The 27,674-nt window shown below is 43.3% G+C and overlaps 1 protein-coding gene and 1 long non-coding RNA gene across 16 annotated transcripts in view; one reads left to right on the top strand and one right to left on the bottom strand.

Moving 5' to 3' along the window:
• The window catches only part of LOC148002098 (uncharacterized), a 158,037-nt gene that overhangs the window by 93,571 nt on the left and 36,792 nt on the right, over nucleotides 1-27,674 (bottom strand). For 2 of the 14 annotated variants that reach the window (XR_015634524.1, XR_015634523.1), the window contains exon 4: nucleotides 2,796-3,072. The exons of 11 other annotated variants lie outside the window; for them this stretch is intronic. This is a non-coding gene — a long non-coding RNA (uncharacterized LOC148002098). Of the gene's footprint in view, nucleotides 1-2,394; nucleotides 3,073-27,674 lie in introns of those variants that run through there. One more of the 14 variants, XR_015634519.1, reaches the window with a different exon arrangement.
• Cd209a (CD209a molecule) lies at nucleotides 828-6,424 on the top strand. 2 transcript variants are annotated; one of them, NM_001105904.1, is given in 7 exon segments: nucleotides 833-956; nucleotides 1,058-1,144; nucleotides 1,414-1,503; nucleotides 2,155-2,241; nucleotides 2,813-2,964; nucleotides 4,166-4,275; nucleotides 5,607-6,423. In NM_001105904.1, coding segments are annotated over 7 exon segments (723 nt in total). In that variant the 5' UTR covers nucleotides 833-910; the 3' UTR covers nucleotides 5,758-6,423.

Genomic DNA, 27,674 nt, shown 5'->3' with positions numbered 1-27,674 from the left:
GCTATGGCAGATCTCCTGAGGCCCTGGTTACAGTAGACCCCCTGGGAGTCAGGTTGTCTCTGTGTGTGGCAGGTAGGCTGCAGCACCCAATCTTCCCTGGGGCCAAGTTGTGAACTGGAAGGAAGATGTGACTCCCACAGGGTGGATATGTCCTGCATCTGCTGGGCCCTGTGTGGGATCCCAGTTAGACCAGATATTGGGGGGGGGTGGTTCTCACCTGTGAGTCTGGCTATGATGGACCACCTAGGAGTCAAGCTGTCTCTGAGTATGAGGGGGGAGGCTGGAGTGCCTGAACTTCCCCCAGCTGAGTTGTGGACCAGAAGAAAGTGACTTGCACAATTTAATGAATGCATAGAAATAAAAAAGAGGGTGGGGGTGTGGCTCGGTTAGCCCCAGCTAACTCACAAGCTGAAGGGATGAGGCAGTTCAAGTCATCCTTGCTACATGTTGAGTTTGAGATCAGCCTGAGCTACATAAAATCCTGTCTCAAAAACAGAAAAAGGGAAGAAATCACCATATGACTGTCACCATCAATAAACCAAGATGGCATCAGCAGGGTGGTGTTTCCGGAAAGATACGGTGTCACTAGCCCACACCCAACCATAACTGAAAAAGACCCAAGAGTCCTTGATTTTACAAGACCCTGGTTTTTATAGAAAACACTCCAGAGCTGACCATACTGGAAGTGAACCAGCTGTTTCTGCTATGAAGTCCAGTGCCTCTCAGTCCTCTCTGAAATTCCTGGAAAATGTATCTCTTGCCTGGTGTGTCAGATGCTCAGCCCCTCCCTCTCACTCTTCCGGTGCCAGTACTCACTTTCCAATTTCTCTTCCTAAGTAAGATTCAAGGAGGAGGCAAATAAAAGCTGTTGTCTCCATCAGGTTCTGGCACTGAGAAGTGGCTGTGAAGCATGAGTGAATCTAAGGAAACAGGGAAGCAGCAGCTTGGCCCTCTGGGTGAGACTGGGTTGGTGCTCTGGGAGCTTGGGGAAGGGGCACAAATAGGGCAGTGCTTGTCTTGGGCTACCCTGTATATGACTGATGCTCTATACACTTAGATGAGGAACTGCTGACATCCAGCCACACCAGGTACTCTATGAAAGGTTTTGGCTTCCAACCAAATTCTGGATTCAGTAGCTTCACAGGTAAAACAGGATGAGGGACTATGGAGTGGTCAGCTTCTGACGGAAACTTGGGTTCCTTGAAAGCAGGGAGAGGTAGGGACTCAGGTCACTGATGTTCAGAGAGTTGGAAGCTCAGATCTTGAATGAATCTGGGACCTGGAATCCTGGGAACTGTACAGTCTAGGATCTGGACTTCTGTACCTTTGGAGTGAGACTGATGGATTGCCTAACTAGGGCCACACTGAGTCAGGGATACTGAGGTGCTAAAATTCCATCATTCTCTCCCACAGGATACCTGGTCCACAGCCATGTTCCCTTGGCACTGAAGGCGCTCTTCCTCACTGTGTTCTCTGTGCTGCTGGTTGTCATCCTTGTTAAAGGTCAGGCAGGATTAAGGTTTGGGGCTCCCAGATCTTGCTTTTCAACCAAAAGATCCAGAAGGGAGAAGCAACTGACTGGGACTGTGTTCTCATGGTCCTTTGAATAGAGGAGTTCTGCATAGAGACACTGGCTGCACTTGCCTTAAACACCCAATTTTCTTTGGTTATTAGATCTCTTCCTCATCAAATAGGACTAGGAGAGACCTTGGGTCTTGAGTATGATGCTGGACTAGAGACATTGTTCAAGTGGTAGAATGTTTACCTCACAAGCTCAAGATCGTGTGTTTCATCCCAAGGATTGCATAAAACTGGGTGTAATGGTGTGTCTCTATAATCCCAGCACTCAGGAGGAAGAGGCAGGAGAGGTTCATAGAGGTGGCTACATAGAAATTTTGATGCAGCCTGAACTATATGAGACTATATTAAAAAGAAAAAGAAAGAAAGGAAGGAAGGAAGGAAGGAAGGAAGGAAGAAAGAAAGAAAGAAAGAAAGAAAGAAAGAAAGAAAGAAAGGAAAAGAAAGAGGAAAGAAAAAGGAGGGAGTGGAAGGAGGGGGGAGATGAAGAAGGATATCTTGGTCCTAGAAGCCCAGTATAGACCAAAAAACACAGTAAGCACTTAATAACTTCAGTAACTATTTTTCTTGGCCCAGTCTATAAGATCCCCAGTTCTCATGAACAGGAGGAGTCCAATCAGAAGAATTTCTACCAGGAACTGATCCAGTTGAAGGCTGGGGTAGGTGAGTGACTGGAAGGGAGGAATCTCACAACCTAAAAAGGTTTACACAGAGAGTCACTTTGCTTAAATAACTACTCTTCACTGGACCTGTGAGATGGGCATGCAGGGTAATACTAAAGAAGGCATCTCACTGGTATTGACTAAAGTCCATGTACACAATAGGCAGTCAGTGTTTATAGGGGTTAAAAAATAAGCACTCAATAGTCACAGAAGTCTGGACAGAATAGGGACTCAATGTATACAAGAGTATCTTCAAAGTAAGCTCTCAAAGTCCACAGGGGTATACACATGTTAGACACTCAATGTTCACAGAGATTTGGACACATTCGGTGCTCAGCATTCACAGGAGTATGCACATGGTAGGTACTCAGTTAAACCTGCCTCTTGGCCTCCATTCCAAGCTCTAAGACCCAACTTCTTCCAGTTCGAAGGAACCCAGACTCCTGGGTTCTCCTGGGTATAGAAGGAACTCAAGAAGTGAAGTAAGGAATGTGCTGTGTCAAGGGAGGGGTTGATTGTGGAGAGCTTGAAGGTTGAAGATGTGTCCATCCTGACCTGATCTCCTCCAACAGATCGCCTGTGCCGCTCCTGCCCCTGGGACTGGACAGCCTTCCAAGGAAACTGCTACTTTTTCTCTGTTGCCCAGAAGTCCTGGAATGATTCTGCCACTGCCTGCCACAATGTGGGGGCTCAACTTGTAGTCATCAAGAGTGAAGAAGAACAGGTATGCCTGGTGAGGCCCAGTCCTCATCTGAGGATGCATCAAGGCCACTGGCTAAAGGGAGGAGAGGTGTCTGGTTGGATACAATGTTCTGGAAAAGAGACTGCTTGCCTGGAGAGGGAAGATAAGAAGGTTATGAATGAGACCAGAGCACTTATTAAAAAGACACACTAGAGCTGGGGAGGAGGCTCAGTGGGTAAAGCACTTGCCAGCAAACATGAGGACCTGAGTTTGGACTCCTCAAACCCACACAAAGCCCAGCATGAGGACACACATCTGTGACCTAGTGTTCCTATGGTAAGATGGAAGGCAGGAACAAGAGGATCCACGGAAGCTGGTAGGCATCTCTCATGGCATACACAGAAATACCCTAACAAAAGACCCTTTCTCAAAAAAGATAGAAAGTTAGTATCCACACCTAAAATTGTCCCCTGATGTACACATATGCAGTGCACATATGTAGGTGCATGAGTGTGCATGTGTAGGCCATGTTAGCGTTGAGTGTCATCCCTCGGGTGCTGTGCACTGTTTCTTTAAGGCATGGTCTCTCATTAACCTGGAGCTCACCATTTAGGCTAAGTTGGCTGGCCAACAAGTCCCAGGGGTTCTCCTGTCTCTGGCTCCCCCATGACGGAATTGCATGAGTCAGAGTCAGGTCCTCAGGCTTGGGTGGCACACACTTAACTGACTCAGCCTCTCCTCATCCTCACAACTATAGTTTTCAATGTGACTGGTGCTTTGGGAGGAACAGTTAAAATATATGGCCATCACTCAACAATTTCTTCTCTTGGTATAAAAAAAAATCCCTGATATATCTTTTCCTGATTCCTCTGGTGTAAACAGTGCCAGCCTTGCTGATTTTAAGCATTGGTGGAACAGTTCAGTCCTGAACAGAGGTCACTAGCACACTCAATAATCATTAACTTGTTTGATCTGGTACAGTCAATCAATCTCAACAGTGAATTAGTTCATGGGAACGTTCGCATGACTTTCAGACAGACAAGCATATGACATTACCAAGTCTCCACATACTATGCACTAGAGAGAACACAGCTGCCCATAGCACACAAGTGTTGAAAGTCATCTAAGTTATAAAGCTAAACAACAGATGGTAAGCAGAACTTCCCACCAAGAGTTTAGGGAAACAGTGGTTAAAATAGGGAGGCAGAGCTCCCTTCTGACTCTTCCTCTTCTATTTTTCTAGAACTTTCTACAAAAAACTTCTAAGAAGAGAGGCTACACTTGGATGGGGCTCATAGACATCAACAAGGAATCTACATGGCACTGGGTAGATGGTTCACCTCTGAGCCTCACGTGAGTACTAGAAGAAGGGAACACCCTACAGAGTGTGGTGAAGCTCTGACTTGAGGTATCCATGGGGCTTATCTCCCCTCTCTGGTCACCTAAGCATTAGAGCTTGGAACATTTTCAGAGTGGCATGAAGAAAAGTCCAGATAGGATAGAAGGTGCTTGAGATCCCTTGATCAGAACTTCAGGAAAGGCTTGCACTAAATAGGAATGATTACATAGGAAATCTAAGACTGGGAGATGACTCCATTGGAAAAGTGCATGTCCAGAACCCATGTAAAAATGACCGGTGTATGGTGGCATGCACTTGTAATCCCTGAACTGGGAAAGCAGAAACAGAAGGTTTTCTAGGGCTTGCAGGACAGCCAGCCTAACCAAACAGCAACTTCCAATCAAGGTGGAGAATGTCCTAAGGCACAATAGCTGAAGTTTTATGATTCCCACATGCATATGTACACACCACACACACACACACACACATACACCACAGAGAGAGAGACAGAGACAGAGAGAGACAGAGAGACAGAGACAGAGACAGAAATGAACACAATCACACATACATGATCACACAGAGATTGAAAATTACTGCTGCCATTGTTATATAGCATGTAGGTAGAACCTGGGAATCCTTAGTTCTGGATCTGCAAAAAACCTGAAATTTCCAGATAACACAAGTTTGATTCCAAGTTCTCACATCAATGAGCTCATAACTACCCGTAATTGCAGCTCTGCATGCACCTACACTTACATATGTGCACATGCACCTGCATACTCAGGGACACACACACACACACACACACACACACACACACACACCACTGCCACCGCCACCGCCACCGCCACCGCCGCTGCCGCCACCACCACCACAAAAATAAAAGAATATGCCCAGAGCTTGTTGTACTCAAAGGTTCAAGGAGAAGGAGTTTATATCACCACTTGATGCTGTGACGGGAAACGAAGGACCAGACTGCTAGATGTGGAGGGATCGGGAGATTTGGACAAAGGCCTTGGGTCGGGTGTCAAGGAAAGAAATAGATGATGTGGGTCAAGGAGGCTTCAGTGCGGATGTTTTAAAGTGTGTTAGTGAGTTCTAGGTGCTGTCTTTCCTGGATGGCCTTGTATTGATGTGGTGAACACCATGACCTGAAACAGTGTGGGGAATAACAGATTTATTTCCTCTTACAACTCCCAGGTCACATCCCATCACTGAGAGAGGTCATGGCAGGGACTCAAGACAGGAACTAAAGCAGAAGTCATAGAGAAACACAGCCCACTGTGCTTTCCACAGCTTACAGACTATGGCTGTGACAGAATCTCATGTCTCCTTGTCTTTGCAGTTTTATGAAGTATTGGAATAAAGGGGAACCTAACAACGTCGGAGACGAAGACTGTGCAGAGTTCAGAGAAGACGGCTGGAATGACACCAAATGTGACAACAAGAAATTCTGGATCTGCAAAAAACCTGAAACGTCCTGCTCTAGCAAGTGATGACCAACTCCCTCCACTGCCTCCACAGTTCCCAAACCGTGCCACATGGCAGAACTTTACCCATAGCCATGCCAGTTTATTCTCCTTGTCTGTGGCCACTGATACCTTGACAAGGTCTGTGAGACATTTCTCTGGCAGGTACCTTGCCCCCTGCCTTGCTCCTGGACCAGCATGTCTCCTTGACCTCTGCTGAGGTCTTCTGAGGTCTGCAGGTTCTCTTTGGGTTAGTGGTTGTGGCTCTGATTTACCTTTGCCATTTAATGAAGTGAACAGACATGAGGTGTGTACAGGCCCTTAAGTGGGTCCCTTTCATCTCCTCTGTCTTCCTTTCTGAGGTCAAACCATGTACAGCCATGTGCAATCGATGATACATCCTATGTGGCTTCATAACATTTCTAAGTATTTTACTCCCACCTACTAAATTTTCATCCATCCACCCTGCACCCCTTTCTATGGGACCCTTCTCTGATTCAGGAGCTCAACCTGTAGGCTATAAGCAAACCAATTCCTCACCTATTAGTCATAATCTAAAATTATTTTGTTAATATGTGGATATGGAGCCAGGGTATTAACACAATAATTTTTATTGAATCTGCTCATTGACAATTTTATACATATTTACATATAAATATGTCTAAATAAACATTTTTATTATTGCCATCCTTTATCCATCATGAATCCCTCTCTTTTTATCGCTTCTTTCCTCCACTTATGAACTTTTGTTTGGTTCTTGACCCACTGAATTTAACCAGGGCCATCTGTCTGACCATGGGTTTGAAACTATCATGGAGTCTGGTACGCTCATCACAAGTGAAAACAATGGCTGTCCCTCTCCCAAAACCCATCAGCAGCCAATAATTTAACAGAGAGGGAAAGGACCCTGTGAGTTCCTCCCTGATCCATAACTGACTGTTGGGAGGCCAGATTTTGTGCAGCCTCAGCCACTGTGAGATCACATCTGAGCCTAAGAGCAAAATCAAAAACAAAAAACAGAGTTTCACAGCTCTTCTCCAGCTTTTCTATATTTCCAACACCTCTTTCCTACCATTCTCTAAAATCTTCTTTCTTGGAGGAAGAACACAGTGCTCCAGATGTTGGAAATTCTTCTCTCCTTTCCTTAACTGTCCCAGATCACTGCATCATCTGCCTTCTCTGAGGTCAGACTTCCTGGTGAAGCTCACATAGATGAGATACAACATGTTAGGGTCAGCATGGGACAACTATGCAGGATACTTCAGGCTCCATAGCCCCCCCATGAGGTCACATGTGGCTACTATCAGACCTACTTTTCTAGGCCTGTCCTTCTGTTAGTCTTGTTTCTCTTTATGAAATAATTAAAGAGTGGGACTTTGTCTCTGTTACTAAGTGATGGGTTTCTTTTCTTATGTGCCATTGACCACCATGGTATTTATGCCAATGGGTAACTTGGTGTAGAATAGAAAATCTGCATGGGGCCAGACACCAAGAAAGCCAAAGAGGTGATTCAAGCCTGGAATGTTCGTCCACATCCATCACCATCCAGGCATGTAGAGACTGGACTTTGTCAATCTCCAAGCCATAAGAAAAACACATTTCGATAGACTTCCCCTTCCTCTGCTGGGGTTGACCACAAAAAAAAAATGTCCTCCACAAACAGTTTGAATTTAGAACTGAACACTAACTTTTAACTAAATTAATTACTTCTACAGTACCTCTCTGGGGCTCTTGGTTATCTGAATCCTGGTTGCCCATATAATAATCATAAGCCTACCCATGTTCTTGCCCTACTGTCCTTTCTTTCCCTGACTGGCCCTCTTGATTTTCTTCCACTCTACTGTATGTTGTATGCTCTCCTCTTAGACAAATTACTGATACCCAAATACTTGTCTCAGGCTCCACTACTAAGAAAACCCAAACAAAAATTGTAGAATGTTTTCATGAGCGTCCATCACTCATGGTTCTCCTCATTCTTGTGCAATTTTTCTATCAGCTGAGGTGTATGTTAATTAACCCATATGTTAATGTGTTCTATGTGTTGTGTGTATATGCATATGTGTGTGCAACGTATATTTACATGCATGTGCTATATGTGTATGTCTATTGCTGTGTACATCCTGTGGATGGGTGTATGTATATGTATGCATGTGTGTGTGCTGTGTGATATGTGTCTGCATATGTTGGGGGTGCATTGTGTATGTACTACATGGGTGTGTGGTGTGTGTATAATGTGTGCTCTGTATGTGCATGTGCGTATGTGTGTGAGGAGGTGTATGTGTGAATCTGTGTGTGTGGTGTATGAATGTATATCCAATTTTGTGTAGATGTGTGCACATGTACAAGTGGTCATATGGAGGCCAAAGGTCAAAATCAGTTGTCTTTCTCAGTTGCCCTCTATCTTGTTTTCTGAGAAGGGTTTTTCACTGAACCTGACATTCATTAACTGCTTGAAAAGCCTGGACAGTAAGTTTCAGAACTCCATCTGTCTCTGCACTCCACCAGTGTTGGGCTAACTCTAACATTTCAGCATGCTCTAGCATCTCCTGACTTAACCTGGGTATTAGGGATCTGAACTCAAGTCTTTATGCTTGCTCAGCAAATGCTTTAGCAACTGAGCCATCTCCCCAGCCCTAGACCTTTTATTTTGCTTCATTTATAATTATTTCTTTTATCTTTTGAGATTATACTATAACTTCATCATTTCCCCTGCTTCCCTTTCAACCCTCCCGTATACCTCTCCCTGCTCTCTTTCAAATTTTTGGTCTCTATTTAGCTTTTAAAGAGAAAATGTACTTTTGTGTCAAATATCTCAGTATGAGGAATCAAAAGGATCAATTAATCACTCTGGGAGACTAAAGCTCCATCCACCTGGGGAGCTAGGAAACTGTCTCCATGGTGATAAGCACCTACTACACCTACAGAGGATCTGAGTTTGGTTCCCATCACCCATGTCCATTAGCTCACGAGCACCAGTAGCTTCAGCCCCAGGGGATCTATGCCCTCTTTTGGGCTCTGAGAACACCAATATTTACACATACACATAATTTTAAAATGAAAGTAAATCCTTTTAAAAAAATATTGAATTAAGAGCCTCCCTCCCTGTTTTCCACTCTGCCTAGGGCATCTTTAGCAAGTCCCAACAATCTACTTGTCAAGTTGGTTTTATAATCCTGCTAGAGAATTTTCTAAATCTCCTTGTGAATAGATGATTCATGGAAGGTTATTAAGTGGCAAAATCATTCTGTGTGGCGTAATGATCAATGTGTGTAAATACACATGTGTCCAATCCTATGGAATTTATAACATCAAGAGAGAACCCCAATAGAAGATGCTTTTGGGTGGTAGCTTATGACAATTTGAGCCTATCACTTAGTAGAAGAACCTACTGGAGCTGTAACTCATGGGTAAAAGCACTTGTTGCTCTTGTGGGGGAATCCACATCCAGTTTTCGGCATCTGGGGCCGGAGAGATGGCTTAGCAGTTAAGAGCACTGACTGCTCTTCCAGAGGTCCTGAGTTCAAATCCCAGCAACCACATGGTGGCTCACAACCATCTGTAATGGGATCTGATGCCCTCTTCTGGTGTGTCTGAGGATCCACATTCAGTTCTCGGCATCTATTTCAGAAAGTTTACACCCACTTGTTTTTTTTTATTAATCATTTTATTTGTTTACATTTCAAATGATATTCCCCTTCCCATATCCCTCCACACACGCATACCCATCCCATCTCCCTCTCCCCCCCATCTCTTTTGCTTCTATGAGGGTGCTCCTCCACCCATTCACCCACTCCCGCCTTACCCCTCTAGCATCCCCCTATGCTGGGGCATCAAGCCTCCCTCCCCTCCCATTGATGTCAGACAAGGCCATCCTCCGCTTCATATGTCTTGGATCTCTCCATGTATACTCTTTGGTTGATGGTTTAGTCCCTGGGAGCTCTGGATGGTCCGTTAGTTGATATTGTTCTTCTTATGGGATTACAATTCCACTAAGCTCCTTCAGTCCTTCCCGAGCTCTTCCACTGGGGCCCCTGGGCTCAGTCCACTGGTTGGCTAAGAGTATGTGCATCAGTATTGGACATGTCACACACACTTGTAACTCCAGTTCTAGGGAAGCCAGCTGCAACCCTCCCCTGCATGAGAACTTGCATTTACATGCACACAGACACAAGCACTCATGCACACACTTTATCTTTAAAGTGATTTATCTTTAATTGTGTGTTTACATGTGAGTATGAGCACATGAGCGCATGTGTCTGCAGAAACAGAGATGGAGTCACGTTCCCTAGAACTACAATCACAAGCACCTGTGAGCTGGGAACTCTGGAGAAGCCGTACACACTCTTGACTAATGAGCTATGTCTCCAGCCCAAAGTGAAATAAAATAAATCTTTTTACAAAAAAAAAAAAAAAAAAAACCTAACCAGGTCTACACTCCAATAGGACGTCTTTCAGACTGGGAATGATTCAGACAGGACGTGGATTGTGGGAGAGCTCTGTGACTTCCGTCCCCCACCATTTATCCTGCAGACCTAAAACTTCTTTGGTGGGACTCTAAAAAGGAACACCCTATCCTAGTTTCATTTCCTTCACCGTGATAAAATCTCCTGACAAGAAGCAGCTGAAAAGAGAAGATTTTACAGCTCACAAATCCAGGTTATGCCCTAGCATTGCTGAGAGGTCGCATGGGTAGGACTTGAGGCAGTGAAGCCAAAGCACATTCAAAGTCAAGAGAAGATAGGATGAGCTCAGCTCACTCTGTCTGTTCTTGGACACTCCAGGGTCCACAGCCAGAAAGCAGTGCCACCCACATCCGGTGGAGCTTTTTGATATCAATTAAAGCAATCAAGGTAGGGAAGCCCCACAGGCCTGATCTAGACAGTCCATCACTGAGTTTCTCTACAAAGGTGATAGATGCTATGTTGTGTCAAGTTGATAATTAAAGATAACCCATCAGACAATCCATTTGGTTTCCTTTCCAGATGAATTCCAATAATAAATGCAGAAATAAATGGAAGTTCATTTGAATACCTCATCTGTGATTGCTACAGGCAGGACCTGAAGACAGATGCTCTGGCCAATGGGTGATACTGGGGGCTGGGGGGAATAGGGTCTCTGAGGAACCTTGCTGTGTCTGAACCAGGGTGGCAGCTCAGTTGGTCAAGTGCTTGCCTCACAAGCATGAGGACCTGAGTTCAATGCCTAGAACTTGGCCTCGAGGCACATGCTTGTCATCTCAGAGGTGGAGAGGCAAGAGAATGAAGACGGTAATGTTTTCCTATATGATTATCAGGATTTCTCCTCTTCACTGGCAAATGTAAGACAGAAACAATGTTCTGTGGTTTTTAAAGAACTTATACACAAAAGAAAAAATAGGGAAAAGAATTGAAGAGAGTGTCTTTAAATATATACCCATATAAATAATTTCCATATGTTATATATACATGTACATGTACATCATATACATATATATCCTATACATATATATCATATACATATACACATATACACATATAGATAGATAGATAGATAGATAGATAGATAGATAGATAGATAGAGAGAGATATGGAAAGTGAGATTAGGTCAATCCTGCAAGGCCAGTAAAACATTAACTCAATAAATTAGAACTTTCTTGGCTGAATGATAGTAGCTTTTACCTTTCCAAGATTTATAGGATTTTCTCTTGTTGCTTCTTACTGCATGGGGAAAAGAGCAAGAGGTATGTTTGTTTTGTTCTGTATGTGTTCATGTTCATATGTGAGTGCAGGCACACACGTGCAGGTTCACGTGGAGGCCAGAAGTAAAATCAAATGTCTTCTTCTATTATTCTTCACCTTATTTTTAATTTATGAAATATTATTAGTTATTAGTGCTTGTATGTGTGTGCATATGCATTTGTGTGCAGTGGCTGATACATACATTGTGCAAATGTATTTGGAGGCCAGGAATCAACCTTAGGTATCATTCATCAGACACCATATACCTTCTATGTGTGTGCCTGTACACGTGTGTGTGTGTGTGTGTGTGTGTGTGTGTGTGTGTGTTTATGTGTGCCACTGGTATATACATAAAAGCTACAGTGAGTTTTACAGAAAATATATGGTTGTAAGCCACAATGTGGGTGCTGAGTCCTCTTCAAGAGCAACAAATGCCCCTTTCTCCAGCCCCTCTCTCTTGTTTTCTGAGATACAGTCTATCACTGAACATGGAAGGTGCTACCACACCTAGCAGCTATATGTCTAACAGCACCGTGGAATCTACTGTTCTCTGAGCATCCCAGTACTGAGGTTAAAGATGCCCACTAACCTGAGAAGCCAAATTTGGGTCCTTATAACGTGATTGTCTGTTTGTGTGCACACACATGCACATATGCACACACATGAGCCACCATACAAGTATGAAGGCCATAAGATGACTTGGAGTCTGTTCTCCCCTTTGACATTTACACACCTTCCTTCCAGGGACTGAATCCAAGTCATCAGGCTTGAGAAACAAGTTTGTTTCAGGCATCTCACTTGCCGTGCCTTGTGTTTTGAAACAGGGCCTCACAATAGAGCTCATGCTGGCCTGAAACGTACTGTGTAGCCCAAGCTGATACTGCAACCTTCTGCCTCTGCTTCTCCAGCACTGGGAGGTAAACACCAGCCACCACTCTCAGCAGCCCTGGGAGATAACACCAGCCTCCACTCTCAGCAGCCCTGGGAGGTAACACCAGCCTCCACTCTCAGCAGCCCTGGGAGGTAACACCGGCCTCCACTCTCAGCAGCCCTGGGAGGTAACACCAGCCTCCACTCTCAGCAGCCCTGGGAGGTAACATCAGCCTCCACTCTCAGCAGCCCTGGGAGATAAACACCAGCCTCCACTCTCAGCAGCCCTGGGAGATAACACCAGCCTCCACTCTCAGCAGCTCACCAGAACTTAATTTCTTTTAGGGCAAACTTAAACTTCCTAGCCTAGAGCTATCTTCATCTTGTTCTTAAATTTATCAGAAACATTGTTTTCATATTCCGTGATTAAGAAAAACATTCCTGTAACTGACCCCTTACTCAGCTAAGGAAGCTTTCTCTTATCTGTTGCTAACTAAGAATTTTATTTTTGCATGTTTACAGCTGTTGCAGAGACGCATCTCATGATTGTAATGAGGAAGAGACAAAATTAAGATCAGGAAGGATGTGGGCCATGTGGCCGCCTCTTTATGAATCCTCCAAATGTACAAAACAACTCAATAGACTGTCAATGGGTCAACATACCAAGGTTTTCTAATATTCTGAACACCAACTTTCAAAATGAAACTCCTTGGAGACAGACTCAAAAGAATGAGACCAGGCAGGAACAGAGCATCTTCTAAAATGTCCACTGTATTTGCTCCCTGTGCTTTCAAGAATGTCTAAATGTCTAAGGACCAGAGAAATACTCCGTGGGTAAGAGCACATCCTGCTCTTATTGGGGACCTGTGTTCAGTTCCCAGAACCAGTGTCAGGCAGCTCACAAGCGCTTGTAACTCCAGTTCCAGGGGCTCCAGCACCCTCTTCTGTCCTCCCATCTCCACTCCCATGCACTCACAGACACAAATACTCTCTCCCTCTCCCTCTCCCTCTCCCTCTCCCTCTCCCTCTCCCTCTCCCTCTCCCTCTCCCTCTCCCTCTCCCTCTCCCTGTCCCTCTCTCTCTCTCCCTGTCCCTCTCTCTCTCTCCCTTTCTCTCTCTTTCTAAATAAATAAATAAATAAATAAATAAATAAATATGATAGATAGAAAGATAGATCAATAGGTAGATGGAGGGAGGGAGAGAGAGAGAGAGAGAATTAAAAGAAGCAACTGAATAGTAATATCCCCTTTGCAATGAGCTGTCACTATAACCTCTGTTCAAGGTAGCCATTAGCCACGAGAATGTATTCTTAGGAAAGGATCAGTTTGGAACCGATTCTTTGGCTATAAAGACTCCACTGGGGAGATGGCTCAGTGGTTAAAGTGCTTACCACAGGAGAATGCAGACTACAGTTTGGATTTCAAGGATGCACCTAAATGCCACATGGCCTAGGAGACTTACTGTCATTCCGACTGGAGAAGGTAGAAACGAGAACTCCAGAGAAAGCCTTGGGTTTGATGAAAGACTCTGCTTCACTGAATGGAAGAGTGATTGAAGATGATCCCTAACATCAACCTTGGGCTTCCACATGTGCATGCACATACATATGCATGTGAAATACATACAGAAATAGGCACATGAAAACAGGAAGGGGTGGGGAACTCATTCATGTACCTGGGGAGTCAGAGGAGACTTTTCTGGAAGCATTGGTGCTTCAGTGGTGCTCTGGCCACAGAGTTAAAGAGACTGCAAGCTACAGAGGGCTCCTTGTCCTGAGGCTCAATCCTGGGTTCATTTCTTCCCCCATTAGTGCAGAGCAAAACTCTGCTTGTTTTATATAGACTGGCCACAGCTGACGCCTATCCTCAGATGAGTTCCCCTCTGTTCATCTTAGCATCTCCAGAGAAAGGGTTTCTCTTAAGCCTCCAACTCTGCAGCTGATAACTGATTGTCAATGTGGCAAGGTTCAAAATCATGTAGGTCTAAAAACAAGGCTTTGGGCATGCCAGGGGTGGGGGAGCATTGATTAACTTGAAGTGGAAATACTCCCACTGAAAGTGGATGGCAAAATTCCATAGAGTGCAGTCCTGGACTACATGAAAAGGAGAAAGCTGAGGGCTGGCAAGATGTCTCAGATTAAGCACACTTGCTACCAAGCCTAATGACCTGAGTTCAATACCTTAGATCCATATGATAGGAGAAAACTAACTTCCAAAAATTGTACTTGACCTCCACACATGCACACACACACACTACACACACACACACACACACACACACACACACACACACACACACACACACACCAATAACAAAAACAAAAACAAACAAAAAAACAATAAATGATAAAATTTCAAAGCAGTAACCAGCCTTTAATCCCAGGGTTTGGGACTCAGAGGCAGGTGCGTGTCTGTGAGGATCAAGTCAACCAGGGCTACATAGGGAGACCCTGTGCCTATGTCCTTGAAGGCAGCATTCCAACAGTAGCTCTTTCAGAAAACCTCCTCTGACAAGTATATTAACACATTCTCCTTCATCGGATCTGATGAATCAATTCCATATGAACTCTTTCTTAAGTATCTAAAGTATGTCCTCTCCCCCTCCCCCCTCCCCTCCCCCTACTCCTTCCCCCTCCTCTCCCCCTCCCCCCTCCCCTCCCCCTACTCCTTCCCCCTCCTCTCCCCCTCCCCTCCCCCGCCCCCGCCCCCCTCCCTCTTCTCCTTCTCCTTCTCCTCCTCCTTCTCCTTCTCCTTCTCCTTCTCCTTCTCCTTCTCCTTCTCCTTCTCCTTCCTCTTCAGAACTACTTGGGGTGTTCCCTGCCTGGAAGCTGTGATCCTGTCATGCCCTGCCCCTCATTTCCTGATAATGAAGGAAAGAGAAATGCCATTCTCAACAAGAAGCCTTCTGAGAAGAAAAGTAGGGCCTCCCTGTTTTCTTGGAAAAACAACAACCTTGCCCTAACACCACTCCTCTAAGCATTGATAACCCACGGGGGTTAACTCTTTATCCTAAAGGTCCATGTTGATGTGTTTGATGCAGGTGCTTAAAGTTTACACATAACTGTGTGGTGTGGTGTGGTGTGGTGTGTGTGTGTGTGTGTGTGTGTGTGTGTGTGTGTGTGTGTGTGTGTGCCAAGTGTAATTACATCACCAGTTATTTCTGTTACAGGTGGGAGAGGCCTCCTGAAGTTCCCCATCCAAACTGCAGCAGCAATTTTGCACCTTCAGCCCCTGAACAGAAAGAATTCACACTGGGGCACACGTAGACTGAGAGAGAAATCAAGATTTGTCTTAAGGAGACACGGAAAGGAAAGCTAAGTCCGCTTTCCACAGGGACTGGCTCTCACTCGGCTAAGTGGCCCCTGGTGAGGGCTGCCAGCCTCTGGACTTCAATGTCTTATTCTTCCATTTTCCCTTCCCTCTTTGGTCATGGGGAGGGTCTGTGAATGTCTCCTTCCTGGAGCAGGTGAGACTTTCTTGAAGCCATCTTTCCCTACAATTCAGCCTGGTACAATTAAATGCATATTAAAGTTAGAAGTATGAGTAGAATTGAGAAAGGGCGATGGTGCCTTGTATGTGTGCCTTGGTGAACAGGATGTATCTGCTCCTTTAGAAACAGCTCCTAAAGGCACTTACTGGAGCCAGGTGGGCTTTTCCCCCAGATCCTGGTCCTTCCCATTACTTAATCTCCTACCACCTGCAAGCCCTTTTGTTTATCTTTTCCTGTGCCTTCAACCTCATTCATCACTTTAACCCTCACATTTCCCTTTAACCCTGATGGTTTTTTAACTAGAGTAATTTCTATTTCTCCCAACATTAGCTCTTTGAGATCTGAAACTATTACACCTGTATGACTAAGGTCTGACTGATTTGTTGTATGTCCTCATCAAGCCTATGGATTCCTTCACTACTCATGGGCGGGGGAAACAAGGGGATTACCCCCAACTCTGATGCCATAAACAACTCCAAATGAGCCTCCCGGGAAGTAAACATTTCCTTGGAACAACCTCACTTTAAGAATATATATTTTCGGGCTGGAGAGATGGCTTAGTGGTTAAGAGCACTGACTGCTCTTCCAGAGGTTCTGAGTTCAAATCCCAGCAACCACATGGTGGCTCACAGCCATCTGTAATGAGATCTGATGCCCTCTTCTGGTGTGTCTGAAGACAGCTACAGGGTACTTATATATAATAAATAAATCTTTTAAAAAAAAAAGAATATATATTTTCTAAATATCAAAGGCTAGGGAGATGGGTCCATTAGTAAAGAACTTGATTCACCAGCACGAGGGCCTAATTCACACGCCTACATAAAAAGGCGTGGCTCGGCAGCAAGCATTTATAACCCCAGCCATGGGTGAAAACAGAAGGATCCCTGGAACTCACCGTCCAGCCAGTCTGCTGGAACCATTAGTTCTAGGTTCAATGAGAGATCCCTTTTTTAAAAAAAATAAGGTATAGTCAGACTGGCGGAGTGGTTTGATGGGTAAAAATGCTCCCCTTGCAAGCCTGGTGGCCAGAATTTATTTCATGAGAGCCTTGACAAAGAGACACCAACCCACAGAGTTGTCTTCTGACCTCCACATGTGTCTACATACAGAGAATATAAAAAATAATGCGGAGAGTGCTAGAGGAGAACATGTGACCTAACCTCTGGCACACACACACACACACACACACACACCATATGCATGCACACACATATATTACACTATACACATGCACATGCATATCACACACATCATATACATACATACACATGCACATGCATATCATACACATCATATACATACATACATACACACATTCATATATACACACATGCACACGCATGTACACATGCACAAATTTATCACAGAACATATTTTGCTGCAATTTTACTACACACTTTCACCTCCAAATTGCTTTCCCAAATGACTGAATTTATACTGCAGTCAGCAGTGACCAATGATTCTCTTGTCTCCATATCCTCACCGACTCTAACAACGGCCCACCCTTTCACCTAGGTGCAGTGGTGCACACCTGTAATCCTACAAGTCAGAAGGCTGACAGGGAAGGGTCATTGATACAAAGCCAGCCTGGGCTACATACAAATAAAAAGTTATCCTCTTTTTAAATATTTCGTAAATATGTATATATAAGCATGTACGTGTGTGTGAATTCAAGTATCTGGGGAGGCTAGAAGGTCTTTGGATCTCCAGAAGCTGAAGTCACAAGAGACTAGGAGCCACCTGATATGGAAGCTGAGAAATGAATTCTAGTTTTTGACAAAAGCCGAATACTCTTAAACACTGAGCCATCTCTCCTGCATCTACCCACCTTGTTCACTGCTTGCTATTTTATTTAGAATAAAGTGACCGATATATCATCACTTGTGCTTCAAATCCTAATGAATTTAAGCTTTCCTTAAGTGTATGTCCAATATTCTATTTTGGTTTTGTTTTTTATGAACAGGGTCTTGTGTGGTCCTCACTGGCCTTGAACTTGCAATTCTTTTGTATGAGCCCCGAGTGCTGGGATCACAAACCTGGGGTCTCCCTTCTAGGTTTTGCTACTTCATTCCCTTGGCCTGCTCTTCTGCTTGTCTGTAGGTTTTCTAATTTTGCATAAGTACTTTTGCAGAGTCCAGAAAGCAAGTGATTGTCAGTTTTAGATGTGGCAATGAAGTCTTCCCCAAGCCACACGAACATCATGTAGACCCCTTCCTCCTTTTCTGTAGTCCAGTTCTACTTTCACGTCAGCTTTTTTTTCCCTAAGTCCAGACTCTGCAAAAGATAAAAACCATGTGATGTTTGTCCTTCTGGCTTATTTTGCCTAACACAACACGACATTTTTTTTTTAATGAAAGAATTGTGTGCCAGGCTATGAAGTATTTCATAGCAAGGAAGTCAAGATGGAGAGATGTTAAAGCATCTGCAGACATCGCATCATGGGTAAGAGCAGAGAGAAATGAATGTCGTGTGCTTAGAGCTCAGCTCACCCCTTCAAAACCAAAACCACCAAGACTGCCTTGTGCCCCAGCTGTGTCAACCCTCACCCCGCTACAGATGCAAAACACCAAAGAACATCCAGTTTATTGCTCTACAATTCACGATGGCTAGGATAAAGAATTAGCAAGTCCATCAACAGATAAATGAATGAAAACATTTATATTTACCTACAGAAAATGCGACATATTTACAATGGAATCTTGTTCATCCACAAAGAAGAGTGAAATTGTGTTATCTGCTGTAAATAGCTGTACTGAAAATTGTCATGTTAAGCAAAATATACTATAAAACAGAGACAAATACTAAATTTCTTCTGTAGTAATCTCTGTTTGTAGAGCTTAGGTTATATAGAGATACATAAAGTTGTGTGTGTGTGTGTGTGTGTGTGTGTGTGTGCACGCGCACGTGCAAGGTTCCCGTGACGCTATTCCTGAAGAGATATGAACAAGGATCTGCTCACATGGATAGGGAGCCAACAACAAACCAAAGTAAAGATACCACCACTAATGTCCTACATGATAAACCAATGAGTTTATTGAGGAAATTCACAGGAATGTATGTGAGGAGTTTCTCACAGGATCATGTACAATTTAAATGCAACTGAATAACTGAAGATTGTTGTTGTAAAAATATAAAAATAAAAAAAAAAATTGATGGTCTTTTACCCCGCTAGGTCCACACCTCGGTGCCCCAAAATATCTGCTAGATATCTTGGTGGAAACACAGCCCAGCCGCACACTTTCCTACACTCAAACCCTCACATAAAAAAACACACAACACAATAATCTTAGATCCAATTGGTAAGATATAATTGCCCACTTAAACATACAAAGCCCGGTACTATCCATCCCTTGAGAACATTAATAACAACCTGTAAATACACAGAGCAGAATCTTAACATCACCTGCCATCTTGTCCTGCCACGGCTTCTCAGCCCCTCTCCTCCACCCTGTCTCCTCCTCTCTCCCCTTGTCTCCTCCTCTTCCTTCAAACTTCTCTCCCGCCCATCCTTCCTTCTCCTCCAATGACAGGCCTCCTTCTATCCTGTACCTGCCCCTCACCTGTATTTTACAAATTCAATGGGGAGAAGGTTCTGGAGAAGTCACCTGAGTCCTGATTATGTGACTAGGCAGCTGTCCCTGGGGCAGTGGAATTAGCATCAAAATACAGATAACTCCAGGGCAAACCATAACAGAAGGTCATCTCATCCTGGGTGCTGACTTAGGAAATCTGAAAGCCTGGAGCTCCCTACATAAATTGAAGGCCAGAGATCTCACTGAAATCAGGAAAAAAATAGGGACATTCACTTCTCCCACTCCTTTTCAATATTGTGCTCAAAGTACTATCTACAGCAGTAAGGAAATTAAAAGGATGCAAACAGAGAAAGAAGTCAAACTCACCCTATTTGATGTGATACTACACATTAGAGATCTCAAAATTCTAAAAAATGATCAACAAATTCAACAGAGTGGCAAGATACAGAATCAGCTTACACAAATCAATAACATTATCAACAAATACATATAGAAGGAGATCATGGATGTACACCCATTCATAATAACCTTAAAGAAAAGAAAATGTCTAGGAGTGGACCTAACTAAGGACTGAAGAACTCTTTACAACGAAACCATTAAACCTGTGGAGAAAGAGATAAAGACACAGGAGCGGAAGAGCAGGGTGACCCCATAAGAAGATCAGCTGTCTCAACTAACCCAGACCCCTAGGAGCTCCGAGACTGAGCCACCAGTCAGGCAGCATACATGGGCTAGCCCAAGGCACCCTGAGGCCCCAGGGAAGGGGGATGCACGGGGGTGGGAGGGGGCAACCTCTCGGAGGCAAGGGGGAGGGGGAATGGGATGAGGAACTGGGGGGGGACCTGGAGGAGGGAAATGGCTGCAATGTAAATAAAAATATTAATAATAATTAAAAAGGGGTTGGGGATTTGGCTCAGTGGTAGAGCGCTTGCCTAGGAAGCGCAAGGTCCTGGGTTCAATCCCCAGCCCCGAAAAAAAGAAAAGAAAAAATAATAATAATAATAATTAAAAAGAGAGAAAGACATTGGAAAATGGAAAGGCATCCCATGTTTATGGTAGTCTTTTTTTTTTTTTCATTTTATTCTGAAATAAAAATATTTCATGTTTAAAATTGTGAAAATGATGTTTTTACCAAAAGTTTCTTATGGATTCGATGAAATTCTAATCAAAATTCTCACCTCATTCTTCACAGAAACAGAAGAAAAACAAGTCTAAAAATTATATGGAACCACAAAGACACCTAGATAGCCAAAACAATCATGAGCAAGAGGAACCATGCTGGAGGGATTACCATTCCAGACCTTAAAATACGGTGAAGAAAAACAAATATGGCACCGGCATAGAAAGAGACATGTGGACCAGTGAAACAAAAATCCAAGACCCAAGCACGGACACTCGTAACTCCACTGCTTAATAGTTGACAAAGATGACAAAAAACAAGCTAGAGAAAAGAAAGCACCCTCAATAAATGATACGGGGGAAACGGGAATACCCACACGCACGCAGAACGACAAAGTCACATCCATACTCATCTCCTTGTGTTAAAAACTACCTCCAAATGGATCAAAGATGTAAACATAAAACACCAAAACTGATACAAGAAAACACATGTGGCACCACGTATGATAGGCAGCTTCCTGGATAGGACGCCATTTGTCTAAAACTGGGGCCAATAATTGTCAAAATCAGGAACTACAGCTCCTGTGAGTTCACGGCAGCCAGCGTCATGTCAGGCGTTTCGCATGTGAGGGCAAACCGGTTGAGCCGTCCATCACCCCACTGACTGCAGTGTGGATTCAGTTGATCTGGCTGGCTAGGTGCACGTCAGCTTCCTCCCTCACCGCTCCACAGGCATCCTCCCCCACACGCACGCTCAGCAGAGGAGGAAACTCTTTCCTGTAGACGCAGACTCGTCTTAAGTCAAGGGTGTGCAAGAAGCTGCGCTCCCCTGCTAGAGCCTCTAAACAGTGGCCCTTCTGCCTGCACACTCTTCTTGCCCCTTTTCCACAACGTTTCCTCAGCCCTAAGGAAGGGACGTCCTCTTTAAGATAGAGCTGTAGGCATAATGTTTTTCTACTGTGTGCAAAGTTTATCCTTCTGTTATTCAAGTGCTGGTTTCTCTGCCCTCAAGCCTTGTTCCGATCTCGAAACCACATTTGTGTAAACAATTCTTAGCGTTGTCAATAAATTTGGATTACACAAACTCGAGGCAGGAGATCCTTGGTATAAGCATTGCAATGTCATTTCGAGATTGAAACAAGACATAACGGCAGAGAAGTCAGCCTATGTACCTAGCCCTGCAGAGATTTGATGATCCAGAGTTGTAGGATACCAAGGAGGGGAAGGGGGACTTCACACTCTCCGAGGAGAATGGGGAGGAGGGAAGGTATTGTGTGAGGGGGGATGAGGCAGGGATAGGGATGTAAAGTGAACAATAAACACTATAACATCATCAAAAGGACAGAATGAATACACACTTTTCCCATAAGGGAAAAGAGAAATCCGCATTTGAATAACACATGGGTAAACGTTACACAGTGTACAAAAACGTCCTCCCTGCGTTGAGATCTCAACTGCCCTTTATTTTCAGAATCTTTCACCACAGATGTCTGCATTCGCCTCTGTACTCTGCCAAGAGAGGTTTCTCTGATTAAAACCTTTATCTGTGGGTGCTAACATACTCAGAAGGCAGCTTGGTGTTATGTCGATGTATGTAAGCAGCAATGGCAGGTTTCCAAACACCTGCCCCGTAACGCCTAAGAGCTCCTCGATTATGTTTTTGTTGTTGTTGTTGTTGTTGTTGTTGTTGTGTGCTTGTTTCTTTTGAGTTTTGTAAGTGGGTTTGGCGTACTGGATAGAGATATTTACTCTTTGCCATGGAGTCTCTCATTGGCTTGGAACATGCCCCTGGGGTCCACCAGCCCTCAGCACTAGGATCACGAGCGAGATGCTACATTTTTTGCCTTTTATAGTGTATTTGTGTGAGTGTGTCCAGCTGTTCGAGTAGGTGGCGCATGAGTCAGAGGACTCCTGGGACGGTGAGTGGGTTCCAAGGATCAAACTCAGATCATCAGGCTTCATAGCAAGTGTCTTTGATAGCACCATCTTCTTTCACTATTCCCCCTTCTCTTTCCCACCTCAGTAACTTCCCTTTTCCTTTAATGCTGGTTTTCTTTGCTGTGTTTACTGATTGAGAAAACACTCTCACTGTGTGCTGTTGCGGTAAAAATAAAAAAACGTGTGTCGAGACCGGTTCCCAAGTGCACTGCTCCACGATTTCTCTCCCAGGCTCCCTCTGACCCGGGTGGTCCGCAATGCGTTCACTCACTTTCCTTGGTGGGTCGTTACCACGCCAGGCGCACACATCTCAATTCTGTGGAGAGCCCAGTGCGTCCTGCCACCACACACTCTCTTGAACTCAACTAAGTCACCACATGAAAGAACACACCACACAATAACCTCTGATCCAATTGATAAGATATAATTTGCTCATCTAGACCACACAAAATCCCGTACATACCCATCCCTAAAAATAGTCATAACAACCTGTATCTATGCACAGAGAAGAATCTTAACATCTGTCACCATGTTCTCCCCGCTCCTTGTCCTTGCTCAGTCTCTCTCTCTCTCTCCTCCCACCCTTTCAAAACCTCTGTTCCCACCTCCCTCCCTTCTTGTCCAATGATAGGCCTCATTTTATCTTGTCTGCTTTCACCTGCATAATGACATCATCCTACAGTACGAAGTTTAGACTGTCCTAGAAATCCATAATGTGGGCCAGGCCGGGCTTGAGCTCACGACCCTCTCGACACAATCTCTCAACCATGGGATTCCAGAAGTTCACCACTACTCCCAGCTCTGAGGTATTTTGTTTTGTTTTTCATTTTAGATTTCCATTGTATGTGTTTGTTACACAGGTGATGCGTTACATAAGCACAATTTTAGCAGGTACATAGCGTGCATTGAACACATCCCTTGCCTCCCCGTTCCCACCACTCCCCCTCCTCTTAGTCCCTTTCTTTACCCTGCAGAGTTTCACTTCTACTTTCTTGTTATGTATACATTCGTGGTTTTTACATAACCATAAAATCTAGAACCCATGAAAGAGAGAAAACATTCAATATTTGTCTTCCTGAAGCTGACTTAATTCACTTGCACCCATTTTCCTGTAAATGACATTAATTTATCCTTTATGACTTTATAAACAGTGTTTCTCCATCCACTCCTTTGTTGCTGCACACGGATGTTGGTCTTATAGCTTAGCTATTTTGATAAAGGTTTTTCTTTTAAATTTCATGGTTATGTTTATTAATTTTCAACTATGTATATGGGGGTGTATATGGAGGTGTATATGGGGGAGGGTATGTGCGTTTGAGGGTAGAGACATCAGATCTCTGGAGTTACAGGTAGTCATGAGCCACCTAACTTGGGTGCTGGGACTGAAGTGGGATCTTCTGCAAAAAGAACACACTTTTAACCACTGAGCAGTCTACCAGCCCCCTAACATACTTTTTATAATTTTTTTTATTGTTTAAAAGGGTTTTTTGTTTGAAAGTTGAAAGTGTATTTACATAATCCCATTTGGTCATCTTCATCCCTCCATCCCCCTCCCTCTCCCACTGAAAGCCTCCTCAGGGATGAGTTCCCCTCCCATGGCTGTGTCTTCCTGTAGAGTGTGGCCCAATGAGTTTAGCTAGGGTTGCTTCCGTGAGCCCAGGCAGGACACTGTTTATTTACAGGAGCAGGTTAAGCACCCAGTGGCTGTAGCACTCAAGAAAATAATGCTCCCCTCCAAGCGACTCTCAACTTCCAACAGTTCCTGGTAGTTCCATTGGCCCCTTTCCCACCTATGATAAATCTAACACGGTGTCTGTCTCCCCTGACCAGCCTGTGAAATATTACCACCCAGGAAGAAGGAATTTGTTCATTGGTTCAACCCAATTACCAGAGAAACTTCTGTCGAACATCAGATACTCAATATTAGTTTAAAGAACGCATTGCATTTAGCGGTTGGAGAAGTTTAGTGTTGACTTGGGCTTTGGGTTTGAGTTGGTTCTTTCTTTGTGGCAGGACTCAGGTAGCCCAGGCTGGCCTCAAACTTACTGGGTACCCAGAATCAACCTGAACGTCTGATCATTTTTTCTGATCATTTTTTTAAATATTTTATTAGATATCTTTCTTTACTTAGATTTTAAATGTTATTCCCCTTCCCGGTTTCCTGTCCATAGGCCCCCATTCCTTCCACTCCCCCTCCCCCCTACATCCCCGTACTGCCCCCCCCCATAATCCAAATGAATTTGCAAATTGCTCTTTCTATCTCTATAAAGAATTGAGTAGGAATTTTGATGGGGATTGCATTGAATCTATAGATTGGTTTTGGCAAAATGGCCATCTTTACTATATTAATCCTGCCAATCCATGAACATGGAAGATCTTTCCATCTTCTGAGATCTTCTTCAGTTTCTTTCTTCAGAGATTTGAAGATCTTCTCATACGGATCTTTCACTTGCTTGGTTAAAGTCACACAAAGATGACTTTATGTTATTTGGGACTATTGTGAAGGTTGTCATGTCCTTAATTTCTTTCTCAGCCTGTTTATCCTTTGAGTAAAGGAAGGCTACTGATTTAGTTGAGTTAATTTTATACCAGCCACTTTGCTGAAGTTGTTTATCAGGTTACATAGTTCTCTGGTGGAACTTTTGGGGTTGCTTAAGTATACTATCATATCATCTACAAATATTGATTTCTTCCCTTCCAATTTGTATGCCTTTGACCTCGTTTCACTGTCTGATTGCTCTGGCTAGGAATTCAAGTACTATATTGAATAAGTAGGGAGAGAGTGGGCAGCCTTGTCTAGTCCCTGATTTTAGTGGGATTGCTTCAAGTTTCTCTCCATTTAGTTTAATGTTAGCTACTGTTTGCTGTATATTGCTTTTACTATGTTTAGGTATGGGCCTTGAATTCCTATTCTTTCCAGGACTTTTATCGTGAAGGGGTGTTGAATTTTGTCAAATGTTTTCTCAGCATCTAATGAAATGACCATGTGGTTCTTATCTTTGAGTTTGTTTATATAGTGGATTACGTTGATGGATTTTTGTATATTGAACCATCCCTGCATCCCTGGGATGAAGCCTACTTGGTCATGATGGATGATCATTTTGGTGTGTTCTTGGATTCGGTTTGCAAGAATTTTATTGAGTATTTTTGCGTCAATATTCATAAGGGAAATTGGTCTGAAGTTCTCTTTCTTTGTTGGGTCTTTGTGTGGTTTTGGTATAAGAGTAATTGTGGCTTCATAGAAGGAATTTGGTAGCACTCTGTCTGTTTCTATTGTGTGGAATAGTTTGGACAGTATTAGTATGAGGTCTTCTATGAAGATCTGATAGAATTCTGCACTGAAATCATCTGGACCTGAGCTCTTTTGGTTGGGAGACGTTTAATAACTGCTTCTATTTCTTTAGGGGTTATGTGGTTGTTTAGATGGTTTATTTGTTCCTGATTTAACTTTGGTACCTGGTATCTGTCAAGAAAATTGTCCATTTCCTGCAGATTTTCAAGTTTTGTTGAATATAGGCTTTTGTAGTAGGATCTGATTGTTTTTAATTTCTTCAGATTCTTTGTTATGCCTTCCTTTTCAGTTCTGATTTTGTTAATTTGGACACACTCTCTGTGTTCTCTGGTTAGTCAGACTAAGGGTTTATCTATCTTGTTGATTTCCTCAAAGAACCAGCTCCTGGTTTCGTTGATTCTTTGTATGGTCCTTTTCGTTTCTACTTGGTTGATTTCAGCTTTGAGTTTGATTATTTCCTGCCTTCTACTCTTCTTGGGTTTATTTCTTTTTGTTCTAGAGCTTTTAGGTGTGCTGTCAAGCTGCTGACATATGCTCTCTCCTGTTTCTTTTTTCAGGCACTCGGAGCTTTGAACTTTCCTCTCAGTACCGCTTTATTGTGTCCCATAAGTTTGAGAATGTTGTTTCTTCATTTTCATTAAATTCTAAGTCTTTAATTTCTTTCTTTATGTCTTCCTTGACAAAGTTGTCATTGAGTAGAGCATTGTTCAACTTCCATGTATATGTGGACTTTCTGTCATTATTGCTGTTATTGAAGACCAGTCTTAGTCTGGTCTTAGTGTGTGGTGATCTGATAGAATGCATGGGATTATTTCTATTTCCTGTATCTGTTGAGGCCTGTTTTGTGACCAATTATATGGTCAATTTTGGAGAAGGTTCCATGAGGTGCTGAGAAAAAGGTATATCCTTTTGTTTTAGGACAGAATGTTCTATAAATATCTGTTAAGTCCATTTGGTTCATAACTTCTGTTAGTTTCTCTATGTCTCTGTTTAATTTCTGTTTCCATGATCTGTCCAGTGATGAGAGTGGGGTGTTGAAATCTCCTACTATTATCGTGTGACGTACAATGTGTGCTTTGAGCTTTAGTAAGGTTTCTTTTATGAATGTAGGTGCCCTTGCATTTGAAGCATAGAGATTTAGGATTAAGAGTTCATCTTGGTGGATTTTTCCTTTGATGAATATGAAGTGTCCTTCCTTATCTTTTTAAATAACTTTTGGTTGAAAATCAATTTTATTTGATATTAGAATGGCAACTCCAGCTTGTTTCTTCAGACCATTTGCTTGGAGAGTTGATCTCCAGCCATTTACTCTGAGGTAATGTCTGTCCTCTTACCCTGAGGTGTGTTTCCTGCATGCAGCAAAATGCTAGGTCCTCTTTATATATCCATTCTGTTAGTCTACATCTTTGTATTGGGGAACTGAGTCCATTGATGTTGAGAGATATTAAAGAATAGTGATTGTCGCTTCCTGTTATTTTTGTTGCTGGAGGTGGAATTATGTTTGCTTTTCTCTCTTTTTGTTTCATTGCAAGGAAATTATATTCTTGCTTTCTATATGGTGTAGTTTCTCTCCTTGTATTGAAGTTTTCCATCTATTATCCTTTGTAGGGCTGGATTTGTAGAAAGATATTGCATAAATTCGGTTTTGGCATGGAATATCTTTGTTTCTCCATCTATGTTAATTGAAAGTTTTGCTAGATACAGTAATTTGGGCTGACATGTGTGTTCTCTTTGGGTCTGTATGACATCTGTCCAGGATCTTCTGATTTTCATAGTCTCTGGTGAGAAGTCTGGTGTAATTCTTATAGGTCTGCCTTTATATGTCACTTTTCCTTTTTCCCTTACTGCTTTTCATATTCTTTCTTTGTTTTGTGTATTTGGTGTTTTAACTATTAGTGACAGGAGGAATTTCTCTTCTAGTCCAATATATTTGGAGTTCTGTAGGCTTCTTGTATGTTTATGGGCACCTCTTTCTTTAGGTTAGGG

Source organism: Rattus norvegicus, chromosome 12 (assembly GCF_021556685.1).
Source record: "Rattus norvegicus strain SHRSP/BbbUtx chromosome 12, alternate assembly SHRSP_T2T, whole genome shotgun sequence".
Taxonomy (NCBI): domain Eukaryota; kingdom Metazoa; phylum Chordata; class Mammalia; order Rodentia; family Muridae; genus Rattus; species Rattus norvegicus.
This window is presented reverse-complemented; position numbering and strand designations above follow the sequence as displayed.